This window comes from Odocoileus virginianus, chromosome 12 (genome assembly GCF_023699985.2).
Source record: "Odocoileus virginianus isolate 20LAN1187 ecotype Illinois chromosome 12, Ovbor_1.2, whole genome shotgun sequence".
Lineage (NCBI taxonomy): Eukaryota > Metazoa > Chordata > Mammalia > Artiodactyla > Cervidae > Odocoileus > Odocoileus virginianus.
Genome location: NC_069685.1, coordinates 43,430,631 through 43,445,962, shown reverse-complemented (window position 1 = coordinate 43,445,962; position 15,332 = coordinate 43,430,631). Strand labels below are relative to the sequence as shown.

Sequence of the window (15,332 nt, the reverse complement as noted above, 5' to 3'; positions counted from 1 at the left end):
TCAATATTTCTCTGTCATCAGCTAGTCCAACATAACCTTTTCTGTGAATGCAGTAGGTGAAAACATAATTTGATGTGAATGGCATTATGATAACAGTTGTAATTTTACATATTTATACATAGTTTCATAAAGTTATGAATTTGAATTATATTTTCATCTTGCATGTTTTTAGTGAGAATAAACCCTATTATTTGGAGGATTTTAAAATAAGGTTTTTAGAAAAATGCTTTGAAAAGTAGTATTTTATTGTATTTAGTTGGTGTAGCTCTTTATTCAGATCATTTGAATTCTAGCGTTGCCAAAGGGAGATGTTATGAATATGGTTTGAACTCACTCTCCACATCTTTGCTGCTCGTGAGTATTTCACGAGAAATACTGTCTCAGCACTAATTATATTTTGTTTGCCACTGAGTGAACTGTCACCAATAATGCGAGGATGACAGCATGTTGTAAATGACTCCCCAAACATAGGTCAGAATTCCTTTAGGAAAAAAGTAGTGCCCAAAAGGTAATGTTATAGAGTTTTTCTTGTACCTACAGGAGAAAAGAATTCAGTTATGCTGCTATGATTTTAAAAAGTGTTTAAAACAAACATACAGAATAACTGGCATTGTATAAAATAACAAATTTTATTTTTATAAAATATTTTACACGAACTGTACACATGCACACGCCCACGCAGAACTTAACCACACGTAGAGTAATCTCCTTTTAATAAAGCTACCACATACTGTTATAGTACAATTTACAGTATCATTTTTGAAGACACAATGGGGAAAGCTTTGTCATTCATTTATAAACCTTCCATCAGTTACAAAAGAAAGGCAGTCTGAAAAGTATGTATAAAGAGTAAAAACAATTTACAAGTGGACAAGAATTACAAAATAGTAACCATCAAATACATCTGCCAGCAACTTTGTAAATCTTTTTTTGTTCAGGTGCCAATGGTGAAGATTGGTATGGAGTAATTTTGAAGAGACTTGAATTTAGGATGTTTCTGGTGTGGCTTATGCATCATGTAGATTGCTTTACGTGTGTGCTGTTCACTGTTGGCTGTGTATGGCATTTTGACAAATAATGAAAGTAACGTAAATCCATATGCCACAAAATGTAACACTGAAAGCAATGAATATTACCAGGTGTCTGGCAGGTTGGAGAAGTGGTACTTTACCAAAGCTACTTCCTCTCCGCTTTTTTGAATGATGTGAATAAGTAAACATTTTCTGTGTGTTGCCTGGCTTGCTTTAAAAGCTGAAAAGCCAGCATCTTAAATTGCACAGCCTGCACAACTTGGTTTCAAACCACTGTGTCTGTGAGGATGAGAGCACTGAATGCACGACACATACAAAGTGTACACTGTAGTTTTTATTAGACAGTACAAATCACTGTGCATTTATAAGGCAGGACATCAAGGCGAGTAAACTAGGAATTTCAAGACCAGAGTTAAAGTGAGAGTTATGCATTATGAGGCAAGCATTTTGAAAAGGGAGAGAGGTTGAAATCATTCCTTTAAGGGCAGATGACAAATGCACAAAGACTGGAATCCCAGGTAGGGAGTGAGCCACAAAGAGCTACTGGCCCCCTGCATGTTCTCGAGACAGCCCAGCTGCCGCCAGAGCCCGGGCACTAATAAGAGCGATGGGCCGAGGCGGGTGGGAGCACCAGCAGCTCTTTGTCCTGGCGCTGGGCTTAAAGTGGATGGTAGTGCAAAGAGCATTTCTCTACTGGTGTCAGGGGAGAAGATTGTTTTTTTAGGAAGTACTTGAGTCATGAAAGCCCTAGTTTGGAATTAAAGAAAATTACATAGATTTGGAGGTTGTCCGGAAGCACATGAATCATTTCACTGCACCCAGCTTTTTCAGCAGTTTCTTGCCTTTGGAAAGCAGCCCCTTTTTCTTTTTCGAGGACATGTCCCTGCCTCTCCCAGGACTACCAGTACCCTTAGGTGACGGAGGCGACCCCGAATGGAGATGCACTGTGGGGGATGGCGCTCTCCTTGCTGTACCTGACCCCTCAGCAGGAACCTAGTAGGTACATTGTTACAGTTCATTGAGTGCGCGAGCGCCAACAACATCCATCCGCTCACTCGGTAACATCAGAAGCCCCGCACTGCCCCGTTTCCCACCAGGAAAGGTAAGGGTGGATCATGCCTTCTTTCAAGGGTTAAAGTATGCCATGAGAGGCTCACACCCCTCCCAGGGCATATCTCTGACAGGGGGGTCTAGCCATCAATGTTGGGTTTTCAGTTTCTTTGTCTCCGGGGAGGGGGTGGCCATTGCTTTGGCAAAACAAAGCTAGGTAGTAATTTACTTTGTAAACTAAGACAAAGAGCAGGGGAAAAAAAAGTTACTTTGAATTATGTTGAGAGTAGTATTGGCCAAGTACCCATCTTAAACACAAAAGTAACCTTAAACACAAAAGTTCTTAAAGAAAAAAGTTCTTAAAGTTTTTTTGTATATGAAAACTACTTGGGTATATAAAACCCTGACATTGCTGAGTGCATTCCTGGGTTGGTTAGTATACTGTAGAAACACTGGAGATGGCACACCGGTTGAAAGAAAAAAAAAAACTAAAATGAACCTTAATTACAATCAAAGAAAGCTTAAAGGCCCTTATTGTATGCTTTTGTTATTTCCAAGATATTAAAGATGTCTTTTTGTCAATATAGAGCACATGGTAGGACTTTTGTACACTTCAGTGCTTAATGCTGCTTTACAAGAGCAGAACTATATGGGAGGCATGACAGCTGGCCTCATTCATGTTTCTGGTCCTGGGCATGCCTGAATTCCTCTTACTCCCTTACCTCACCAGAGCAAACCTCTCTCTAATATGAGTGTTCATTATTCAACAGGCAAATGATATGAGCCAAAGGGCTTCAAGCTTACTTGGATTTAAAATCAAGGTCTAATTCTAATGGAAAACACCTAGTAAAGCATCCCAAAGTACACCTGAAGATACCATCTATTCCATCTAATGCAATCGTTTGAGCTGCATGTTTCATTAAACTTAGTATTGCATTGGTATACCAACAGAGCAGTCTTCCACCAAACGCCTTTGTGTTCAGGACACTCACTTGTGCTTTGAGGAGAAGCACCAGCTCTCCTGTAAGGTAGAGGGGTGGTCACTTAAGAAAAAGCTGTCTGCTGCTCAAGCCAGCATGGGAAGTGTTCAGTGCCAACTCTAGATCACCTCTTGTTCACTACTCATCTGCTCGATCTCGAGTTGCATTTTTTTTAAGTAAAATTTCCATAGTAAACATTTATTAGGTTGTGCTTTTTCCAAGAGTGGCTAACAATGCAATATGCAGCTTTAATTATGAGTAGACATTGGAACACTCTGTGTAAACGAACAATTAGCCTGTTAAGAAATATGTTCCCAATGTTGGCCTTTCAAATATTCTTAATGTAAATCGTAGGAAATAATTATTAAAGATGATTTATTTCACTGCAAATTCAGTTGCTTTACAACTGAGACCAAGTAATACTTTAGGTCCAATGGATTTTTGAGACATATTTCTTTTTTTTTTTTTAACCCCACAGTGAAGCCTTAAGTCTACCACATTGGTCCAGTTAAGGTAGCTTAAGTTGGTATCTTTATAGGTATCTTCAGTTGCTCACTTACGTGAAGGCTACATTGCCTGATTAAGGTGTGAAATGAACACTCTTCTTCTGTTTCCAAGCAGATGAGCAAAGAAATAAAAATATATATATATAAAAATATAATATATAAAAACTCGCAGTGATGAAATAAAATAAAAATGAGACACTAAACATGAATGTAATCTAATAGTTATATATGGTTGAGAAGTTCTCTGACCTTTGTTCAGAGGATCTGTTAAAGTCCTAACAGGGCAAACAATCATTATTGCCCACTGAATCTATGGACTAGCCATCCCCTCTCACTCTTGATCAAACTGGAATGTGCACCTAGGATGTAGGATGGGAAGTTCCTTTGTGAGTAAAGCAGGCTGATTAGATTGAAAGGGTCATTTTTGTGGAACAAATAAACATGGTTAGAATTTTTAGGCACAGTCCCCATGGAAGGGCAGAGAAAAAACTCAGGGTCTATGCTTTTCGGCCTAAGATATAAAAAGAGCAATGCAGAGGCTGTATTAGACCATCTACGGCAGAGCGGGAGGGGGTTAAACATGCTGAGTGCGCGTGCTTACCCTTTTCGTCTTGGAGCGCATTGGCATGTCCTGTGAGTAGTGGGACGGTGCGTCGGAAAGGTAGACTTCTACATCATCAGGCACTTCTTCTAGGAAGTTGGAAGGTACAAGCCCTTTCTGCCCATTAAGCTCCCCCTAGAAACACAGAGATGAGAAAGAAGAATGACTGACCCTTGTTCCCAGAAACCCACTTCTTGCTTTCGCTAAAGGAATATAGCTCAGAGTAGTGAGTTTATCATGGTTCAAAAGTGGTAGAGCTCGGGACGCCAGTGTTTCCTAACTCCCCTGGTCACAAGAATGACCTTGGCCATGTGCTTGAAGTGCAGGGTCACGCCCATCACCCTCCTTCCCCCTCCCCACCCCAAGTCTTGATTCGGTCTACGGTGGAGCCAGAGTCTGTTCCAGCCAAAGGGCCTGGGTGAGTCTTAGGATCAGGCACGCTTAGAAACACTCCTTGAGAGCGTCTCACTTCATAGTTGTCAGCCCTGGCTGACCTCTGAGTCCCGAGGGAACTTGTAAAAATACCTTTGCTCCGGCACGGTGAGAGAGGGGAGCTGGGGGTGTGGGGGCAGGGGCAGGACTGAACGGACAGAGCAGTTGCCCCTGGAATGGTTCATCCGAGGCTTTACTACAGTCTCACTGTAAAGATCCACGAAATAGAGGAAGATGAAAGTGTCGATGCCTCCTTAGTGGTGACCGCTTCAGGTGGTGTATATTCTTCCAGACCTTTCTACTCAGGCACATGCCTATGCATGTGTGGGGAGAGAGCAAATTAGCCAAGATGGGGGGCTCAGGCTCTCTCGCTCCACATAGTGTAAACAGTGAGGATGTAACAGCTGAGATCATTTGTAGCACTGCGCACGGGCGTCAGGAGGTCCTCGCTTGGTCGGGCTACTTTGTGTAGGACGCCTGTATGAGCGCCACCTAAAGAAAGCAGGGGCGTTTCTGCCGCATCACGGCTGTGTCAGCCTTGAGAGGAGAGAATACCGCGTGTCTACTGCTGCGGCCGCTGTGTCAGCCAGGAGAGAATACTGTTGTGGCTGCGGCGTCAGCCAGCACAGAGGGTGTGCTGTGTTAGGTTAGGCTGTGGCTGCTGGGTCAGCCAGGAGAGAATAATCTGTCTGCAGATCCTAGGGCTCCTCAGGTCTCCTTCTAGCTTTCCCACTCACACCTTGTCTACCACGGGTTCATCGAACAACGCAGACAGTGTGAACAGCAAGACAACTGGCGCTGTCAGCAGGATCAGCAATACAGCATGCAACCTAGACCAGCTGCTCACCGGATGTATCAAGAGGTTCAGAGCCCACATGTCAACCCCACCCCACCCCCAGTGCCAACCTGCCCCACAGAACCCGAAACCAAGTTCAAAACTGGCCCCAGATAACATGGGAGTCTGTTTCTTTGTTCAATAGGTCTAGGAAATGACAATTGGAAAGTGACAGCTCACACATCAAAATTATAAACTATGCATCCAAGGACATGACCAACAGAGTGTAAAAGAAACCTACACGATGGGAGAAAATATGTGCAAGTCATTATCTAATAAGAGGATATATATAATAAAGGATATATAAAGAAATTCTACAGCTTTACAAAATAATTCACCCAGTTAAAAAGGGGGCAAAGAACCTGAATAGATATTTCTCACAAGAAAAAAAAAACATACAAAAAGTTAACAAGCACATAAAAGATGCTCAGTATCACTGTTTATTAGGGAAATAAAAATCAAAACCACATTAGGATGGCAATACTGGTGTAGATATGGAGAAATTGGAACACTTGCATGCTATTGGTGGGCCTGTAAAACAGTACAGCCACTATGGAAAAAACAGTATGCCGGTTCCTCAAAAAATTAAAAATAAAATTACTATATGATCCAACAATTCCACTTCTGGGCATTTACTTAATTAAAAGCAGAGTCTTGAAGAGAGTCTGGTATGCCTATATTCACAGCACTCTTCAGAATAGCCAGAAGATGGAGTTACCCTGACTGTGCATCAGTGGATGAATGGATAAACAATGTGTGGCTCAATGCTTTATTATTCAGCCTGGAGAAAGGAAGGAAAGTCTGAGCTATGCTACCACGGTGATGAACCTCGAGGATGCCATGCTAGGTGAATGGTCCAAAGAAGACTTCCCCTGAGTCATGCCACTTACACGAGGCTCCTAGAGCGGCCAGAGGCACAGAGACAGGAGAGTGGTGGCTGCTGGGGATGGTGGAGACTTGGTATTTAAAGGGGACACTGCTAACTTTGCAAGATGAAAAGAGTTCTAGAGGTGGATGGTTGTGATGGTTGTGCAAGAATCTGAGTGTACTTAACACCAGTGAACTATACACTAACGAGTGATTAAGGTTAAACCGTGTTTTATGTATTTTATCACCATGAAAAATTAAAATGATTTGTTTAAAAAGAGGCAGGTCCAGGTACCTCCCATGTTTTCCTGTGCAGTAATCCCTCCTGAGCTCCAGATCCACCTGCCCAGTTCAGCCATCACCTGCCTTCTGCTTTGACCTTGAAGATTCCACTCTCCTGTTCACCCGTGACAGCGTCAACCCTTCTCCCTCAAGCTCTCCTATTAGCTCATTTTTCTCTGTTGGTGTTACTTAGAGACTTTCTAGGACACCTTTATCTTTTACTGTGCACGTGTCCCTGGTGATTTCTTCCACATCAAGGGTTGCAGACAACATCAATACACAGACACTGGAATCTCTATACAGTCCAGGCCTCCTAGTAACTCTTTAACAGCTTTTTTTCCCTCCAGCATCAGAAAAACAACTTTCTTTGGGTGGGCACCAGATGGAGTAGTTGGCTTATGTTTGGGGACTACATTCCGTGAAAACACAGCTTTACACACAAACCCCCATCAGTACCACGCTCACATCACAAGAGGAACCTGTGTGACCAGAGACCTGTACCCTCCTGCCTGTTCAGGCTTCCGAGCTGAACCCTGCCCTGGGCTCACTGAACAGTGTGTGGGGGTACTGTCTAGACAGTGTTTCATCTCTTTTCTCCTGAGCCTCCCTCATACAGTTCTGTTAAATCACGTGTCAGAAGTGCACATGACACCACTGTCGGATGTGATCACTAGAATATTCCAGGGGCGTGAGTACTCCTCCTCCTCGGAGAGGCTCTGTAGCCTCAAGCTCAGTATTTCGTGTTTTCCTCTCAACCATGTCCTTATTCCTGTTTTACCCAGGGCAGCCATCAGCTAAGGCACAGCCTTGAGATCTTCATGGAAGATGTCCCAACTAAGCATCTGAGCCCTCGATGTCTGTCTGCCTCCGTTACCATCTCAGTTCAAGCCCTTGTTTCTCACCTGGGTCATTTCATAGCTTGTACCCTGGACTCTTGGTGACATGTCACCAAGCCCCCTGGGACTCCCACCTCCCTTCAACAGTCCATTTGCAAAACCTTTGACTACAACTTTCTCTAGGAGACATTTCTCCCTCTTGCAGACCCTTCACACTCAGATCTCTGGTCCTCTTTGAGCCTCATTTCTACCACTTCTCTATGTTTGAGGCCAAATACAAACCGTGTCAAGACCTTACATTCAAACAGAATTGGGTTATGTTAGGCTAAATGGCAGTAAACATTACAACTGCCCCATTTTCTTCATGCACAGTCAGCACGAAGCCCAGTCATGCCTGCATAGTTCTTTGCTGGCTTTAATGCTTTTTAGACTGCTACTATGCAGCCAATTTCCTTCTGACCTATCAAAGTACATGACTTAAGAGTCTGGCTATAGAAACACTGTGAGTGCAAGTATCTGGTTAACACAGCCTAAGGGCTGAAGCATTATGGGGTGCTGGAAATCTCAAATGATTGGAGACAATCTCAAATGATTGACTTCACTGTGGATGCTATGGATTGTGGAGGGGAAGGCCCGGGTGGACAACAGAGGTCCCTCCATCTAGTCTCTGTTTGTTATGGGATATTTGGAACTGAGGAGAGACTGGGAAGAGATCACAGGAGTTATCCCAGAACAAGTTAGCTCTTATGAGAGCTTTCAAGATTGCATGCAATGTCAGACAACACAAGTTTGGTGAAGCTTGAGATGTTTGGTATCAAGTTAGATATCCCCAGTTCTCGTTTATCAAATAAGAAATAATTAAAAATAAGTGGACTGGGCAGTCTACTCAGCAAATCAGACCAACAAAATAACAGTAAAGCCATTTGGTGGATATATACATAAAAAGTGTACATTTCATATTAATTTAGATCTGATTCCTACTGTCATGCAAAATTTAGGTAGGCTAGCCAAGAAAACAAAGAGATAAAACATAACATAGCAATGGAAACATGCAGCTCATAGTAGAAAAATATTTTTAAATTACCAGATAATACTATGTACAGTTTTGTCTAGGTGTTTGAAAATCTAAATGAAAGGTGTGGCATTCCAAGTATACATAGAGTCTAAAAATATTGACTCAGTAAGAAGGATAATCATTTAAGCAAATGAAAGCTGTTATACAACCGTATCCTAAAAAGACAATGAACCTAAAAGATCTTATAGACATATTTTAATAATCTTCACATAATTATAAGACCTAACTATGTCATTTTAGCTGTCCAGATCATGAAAAATACTGGAAGCTTACCAGCATTCACAATTCTAGCATAATCCTGATACCAAAAGCTATATAAAAGATATTCCAGACATTATATTCCAATATAATGTCTGGAATATAAATATAATTCTGAATAAAATGTTAGCAAATCAAATCCAGCTCTTCAAAAATAATTGTAAAAAATAGTGGTATACCATGGTCAATAACTTACTGAGAGAAAAATAAGCTTAGGAAATGAAAACAGGATACTTAACACTATAAAGACCATCTCTCTATTGATAGTCTAGCCTAACACATAACAGTGTAAAGATTAGTGACATTCTACTAAAATACATAATGTCAAGGATCCCCTGTCCTCACTATTCATAATTGTTCTAAATGATGCAGTAAAACAGTAAGAAGAGATGACTGATAAATATTGAAGAAAAGACAAAATATCTTGACTCAGGGAACTCAAGAGAGCCACTGATGACAGTGGATATAAATGCATCCAGAAGAAAGATTTGTAGGGGAACATAAACATGCATGCAGATAAACAGGCACAGAGAGTGCACACATACATACACATAAAATGCACACATATACACACATGCAAATACATACACATGCCCATATACATACATAAACACATCCATACATGTTTGTATGCATATATGCACACATACATGTGTGTTGCATACATACAAAACAGATACATACACGCATGCATATGTATACACATTTCCAACATATTTTCTAAGTAACCAGTAAAATATATACCAGAAAAATCATAATAGCATGAACATAAGAATGAACTTTAAAAGATATATAAGGATGTGTAAGAATAATTTCATGAACAGATGAAAGGAAAAGCTTAGAAAAAGTCAGACACACTCATCTTAGAGTTGAAAGACAATGTCATGTCATCTAAAAACTCCCCAGTTTCATCTAAAAACTAAATGCACCTCTAAATAAAATACTGTGGGTTTGTTGTGGGGTAGGATCCTAGTGAAGAGATCCCTTCCAAATGTGAAAATGAATTATAAAAACAATAATTGAGAGAATCAAGTAGCATGAGATATGGATACAATCTCGATAGGAGTGTAGTACGCAGAAGAAGGGTGGGATTTTTAAACAGTGGGGAAAGGATGGATTATTTAATAAGCGGCATGGGACATTAGTTTCTCTAGAAATTAAGTTAGACACTTGAGATTTACATGTGAAAATGAAGCTATCAAAGTGAAGAACCAAGATAAAATGATTATTTCTATCACCTTGAAGGACTTTTAAGCATGCCTCCCAAGGGCTGAAAAACTGACTACATAAAAATTTAAAACTTCTGCTTCATAAAAGAAAAGAAGACAAAACCACACACAAAAAAGAAAAGTTAAAAATCAGATAATTACCTAGAAAAAGAAATATTTGCAACATAGGGACAAAGTATCAAGACAGGCTTGGACCTGGAACCTGGGACCTTTTGCTGCAGTGCTTGCACCTGGTGAAACATCTCCAGCATCAAAATACAAAGGAACTAGAAAGAACTAAAACTAAGTGCAACAAAGGGGGGTAGTTAGGGCAAATTACAGACAACAAGGTACAAAAAGACCAAAAAAACCCAACTGCCACTTCTGAAGAGCCCAGAGTAAAACCAGAGGTTTGAGAGCAAAAGCAGGGTACTTTGCATGCCCGCTGCACACATCACCACCTAAGGGGTGTGCAAACCACCTAAGCTACCTTCTGGCCTGACCCCTGGACACACCCCTACCCTCACCCCATGTACCTTGTCCCCCTCATCTGAGAGCAAGCAAGCGAACCTGTTGTTTGTTCTGGCTCCCCACTGTGCACCAGGGGCCCCAGTAAAGCCTTACCTGAATTTTTTGTCTGACCTCTGATCAATTTCTATTGATTGGGGAAGGCCAAGAACCCTGGTTGGTAACAGTATGAACAGTCTCACTAAAAACTATTCTCTTAAAAATCAGAAACGGCAGCAGAGGTGCTTTGACATACCATGTGTGCCTAATGCTGTAAAATCCACTTGACCCCAAGAGAAACCTGCCGTCAGGACTTGAGAGTTTCTTGATTATTTTTATTATTAAAAAAAAAGAAACAGAAAGAGGAGGAAAGTGGGATGCAAGATGATGACCCCATCCATAAGGCAAGAGACAGCAGTAGGTGTCTGGCTGGGGAGGTGCCACCAAGATGACCACCCAACATGCCTGCCTTCTCTTCTTTAGGAATATCAGGAGATCCGCTCCGCTGGCCCAGGTCAGAGCCAGGACTCCCTCATCCCTGCCCCAGAGGCTGGGTCCTCAGGGCTGTAAGAGGGAGGAGCTTGAGATTCTGTTGGTTTTAATGAATTAATTTTGCTTCTTTGTATTTCTTCCTCTCACCATTTGAAAATGTATTATCTATGTGCTAAACGGGGCTTCCAAGGTGGCACTAGTGGTAAAGAACCCTCCTGCCAATGCAGGAGACATAAGAGACTTGGGCTCCGTCCTTGGATTGGGGAGGATCCCCTGGAGGAGGAAATGGCAACTCACTCCAGTATTCTTGCCTGGAGAATCCATGGACAGAGGAGCCTGGCAGGCTACAGTCCGTAGGGCTGCAAAGAGTCAGACACGACTGAAGCAACTTAGCATGCATGCAGGCACTATAATCCACAAAATTAAACGGCTTGGTAAATGTTTGGATGAAAGAAATAGTTCATGTAAGCACGTGAACACTCTTACTTTGTCAACAGCTCGTATCCATTGAAAATGTCCCTTTTAAAGAGAAGTAACAGTGAAGATCACAGAACTGCCTTCCCATAGTCTATGTGAAGAGCAAGGAGGACAAGCACATTAGCCATCCTTTCAGCAAGCCAGGTAAAGTTCATGCACAATTTTAGAGGACAGAATAGACAAGCAAAAATATTTATATATTTGATGCTTCAAAAACTTACATAATAAAATCCATCTTCATCAATTTCACCAAAAACAGTAATAATATCTCCTGTGCAAAATGTAAGTTCAGCCTGTAGAGACAGAACATAAAGTTAATAGTGTTTTCCTAGATATAGAAGTTGCCTTAAAAAAAAAATCTTCGTGATTTCTGGTATGATTTTTTTTCTTATTGTTTTGGTATGAACCTACCCTTTCAGTCAGATAAGGAAGAAAGGTACATATCAGATGAATGAATGCCTGTGTTCCCAGTCTCTTGGAAAGTAAGGACAACTCAAAATAAGGCCAAGTCTCCAACAGAAGGGCTGCTGTGCTCCGATTCTCAGCCAGAATTAAGCTCATCCCCAGGTTCTGCTGGCGGTGTGTCTTTACAGCTAGTTAAATAGTTAACTTAAACACCATAGAGCCTTCAGATGTGCTCTGCAGTGTAGGGAGCATTGCACAAATATCCTTTCACTCAATGTAAGAAAAAAATTTGTATTTAAATGTCATTTAGTAAATATCTACTATGTGCCATGCTCCAGGTTAGAGGTGGGTGCACTGACTCCAGCAGAGGATACCAGAAAAAATTGCATTTTCATCTCTAGATATGAAAACAGGGGGCTCAAGTTCATTTCTAAGAGCCTTTAGGCATCATATACACATTAAGCCAGGCTTCCCAGGTGGCACTAGTGGTAAAGAACCTGCCTGCCACTGCAAGAGACACAAGAAACACGAGTTCAGTCTCTGGGTCTGGAAGATCTCCTGCAGGAGGGCATGGCAACCCACTTCAGTATACTTGCCTGGAGAATCCCACAGACAGAGGCGCCTGGTGGGCTACAGTTCATAGGGTCGCAAAGAGTCGGACATGACTGAAGTGACTCAGCATGCATGCACACATTCATCAAGCCAACACAGAAATTTGAATCCACCTAAGCTCTGAATCTGAACCCCAAGCTGGTCACCCATTGGGCACAACAGAAATACCAAGGACCAGGGATTTGTATACATCTTGTCTACAAAACAGCTCCAAAGAGTGGAAATCTAATCCCTCTGAAGGCAAATGCTTTTCAGTTTTTACAGTGTTCCTAGGATACCCAGCCTATGTGCACAGAGAACATCCATCTTTTCTGCTCTATCTCCCTTGCGTGTGTGTGTGTGTGTGTGTGTGTGTGTGGTGGCGGGGGGGTCACTGGCCACATGTCAGAGGTTTTGCTCTCTCTCTCCAGGACGACCCATCACAGTAGGTGTGGGTCACAGGGTGCGGGTCCAGGGAAGCCCTAAGTCAGTGGCTGCCTGAGTGTGTCGCCAGGCTTGCGACCTGCCTCCTGCCCCGCTGGCTCTCAATCCTGGTGGAGTAGCCCTTCCCGTGTAGGTTCCAGGGAAGGGAGGGAGGGAGGGGGTTGCGGGCAGAGGTACCTCGACGTCGATGTTGGGCGAGCTCTCCCTCGGGTCATAGTCATACAGGGCCACCACCCTTCGCGTGGACACCGCGTGCTGCCTGCCGCCTCTTCTGTTCCTCTCTGTTCACATGGCAAGGAGAAGAAGAACGCCATCATGAAGTGATCGCAAAGCCTGCGGCGGCCCCTATCCCTTGACTTAGTCAGTGGAGCCAGGTTGCATGCAGCCAGTGTGGCTGAGATGACTGCTGGGCAGTGGTGCTGGCCAAGCCGGGGAAGTCCCCAGGCTCCCTACGCTCACACTGAAGTCCAGTCAAGCCCCACTCCTCTCTCTCTGTGTACAGAAACAGGGGAGACTTGGAGCAGGGGATTCGCTCCACAAGTCAATCTAAAGGGCTTGGAGTGGCACGAGCTGCGTGTGACATGGGGGGGCCACACAGGCCACTTGCAGGTTGTGACCCAGCTCAGAGGAACCCCATGAACACCAGGTCAAAAATGCTGCCCATGGAGCTGCTATGAAGATTATTCTCGCTCAGACCAGAGGCTGTCGTCAGGAGAAACAAGAGTCACCAGAAGGGGGTACCCTCTCTGCCCACCTCAGGTTCCTTTCCCTCCGCTTCCTCTAGTGCCCTCGCTGTATTTTTAACATCTGTCCCTGAAAGGATGCCACTTGTGGAGAAGGCTCTGGGGGAGGTCCCCTCCTGCTGCCCGGCTGTGATCTGCCCTAGACGGAGCCCTGGGCTCTGTAGCAGCGTAAGAGGGGAGGAAAGAGGAAAACCTACACAGAGCATTTGCAAAAACTCCAAAATAGCCATTTATAAGAAGGGCCGATGGAGAACCATGAGATATGGCCCAAATCGTCGAACTCCTTGGCAAACCTCCGTTTGTTGGGTTCCTAAATGATGTTTCTCCTGGAGAAAGTTGGCATTGAGGCCTTTCTCCCAAACCCAGCCACCTTTTGCCTAAGACTGATTTTTGGAATTCAATGCACAGAAATGAAAACTCCTAAAGACACGTGTTTTGAAAGCATCTAAAGTGAGTTAAGCAGCTTTTCAGGGGTCTGCGGCAGGCACAGGGCTCGTTGTGTGCCTGTGCAAAATTCAACCCTCATCTCCTGGTCAAGAATCACTGCTTTTATTTGAAATAAGCAAGCACACCTTTGCAAGACCTGCATGTATGTTTCCTGGATTAAATTACAGTGGTAACCAGAGGTTAACTACTGTGTTGCTAAACTGCTAATTTCACAGGGGAACCCTATGTCAGTGGCATTAAGGCTACATGTGTACTATATTGAGGTGTAATTTACATACAGTATGATTCAGTCTACTGTTCATTCACTTTAGTAAGTTTTGATAAACTCTATGGTCACATAACCACTACAACCATCAAGACATTGAACACTTATGTCACCATCCCCCGAATTCCTTCATGCCCATTTGTCACCTCCAACCTAGGTAACCACTGATCTGTTTTCTGTCCCAATAGTTCTGCCTGTTTTAGAATATTGTTTAAATGGCATCTTACATGTGTAGCTTTTGGGGACTGACTTCTTTCCTTTGGACAGTGCATCTGAGATTCAGTCATGTTACTGCATGTATCAATTTGTTTTACTCTTCTTGGTGAGTAGTATCCCATTGTATTGCTGCACCATAGTTATTTTATCCATTTACCAGCCAGAAAACATTTGAGTTCTTTCCGGCTATTAGTGATTTTTTAAAATTTATTTTTGGTTGTGCTGGGACTTTGTTGCTGCATGCAGGCTTTCCCTAGTTAAGGCGAGTGGGGGCTACTCTTTTTGCAGTGCGATGGCTTCGCATTGTGGTGGCTTTTTTTGTTTTGGAGCATGGGCTCTAGGGTGCACGGGCAGTTCTGGTGCACAGGCTTAGGCGCCCTGTGACACGTGGGATCTTAGTTCCCGGACCAGAGATCAAATCCATGTCCCCTGCACCGGCAGGCAGATTCTTAACCACTGGATCACTGGGGAAGTCCCACTCAGAAATACTTACTTTTGATGATATCTAACACAATTTTTAAAGTATATCATATCAAAAACAATTGTTGCCTGGTCATTACAAAGTTTTTCTCCTTTGTTTTCTGTAAGTTTTATAGTCTTCATTTTTATATTAAAGACAGTGTCCATCTTGAGTTAAGTTTTTCACTATAGTGAGAAGATGGCTTGAGATTCATTTCTGGCCTGTGAATGTCCAGTAATTCCAGCACCTGTTATTGAAAAGACTACCTTTTCTCAACTGAATTACGTTTTTACCTCTGTCAAAAATCAGTTGATCGTGTATATG

The 15,332-nt window shown here is 42.8% G+C and overlaps 1 protein-coding gene across 9 annotated transcripts in view; it reads right to left on the bottom strand.

The window, feature by feature from the left end:
• Window positions 1–610: 610 nt before the first annotated feature.
• Window positions 611–15,332, bottom strand: part of RIMBP2 (RIMS binding protein 2) — a 124,204-nt gene continuing 109,482 nt past the window's right edge. For 3 of the 9 annotated variants that reach the window (XM_070475049.1, XM_070475055.1, XM_070475054.1), the window contains 4 exons: window positions 13,055–13,158; window positions 11,659–11,730; window positions 4,169–4,303; window positions 611–2,024 (listed from right to left, as the gene is read on the bottom strand). In XM_070475049.1, coding sequence (XP_070331150.1) covers window positions 1,836–2,024; window positions 4,169–4,303; window positions 11,659–11,730; window positions 13,055–13,158 — 500 coding nt within the window. In that variant the 3' untranslated portion in view covers window positions 611–1,835. Of the gene's footprint in view, window positions 2,025–3,289; window positions 3,669–4,168; window positions 4,304–11,658; window positions 11,731–13,054; window positions 13,159–15,332 lie in introns of those variants that run through there. The other 6 variants (XM_070475052.1, XM_070475057.1, XM_070475050.1 and 3 more) reach the window with 3 other exon arrangements.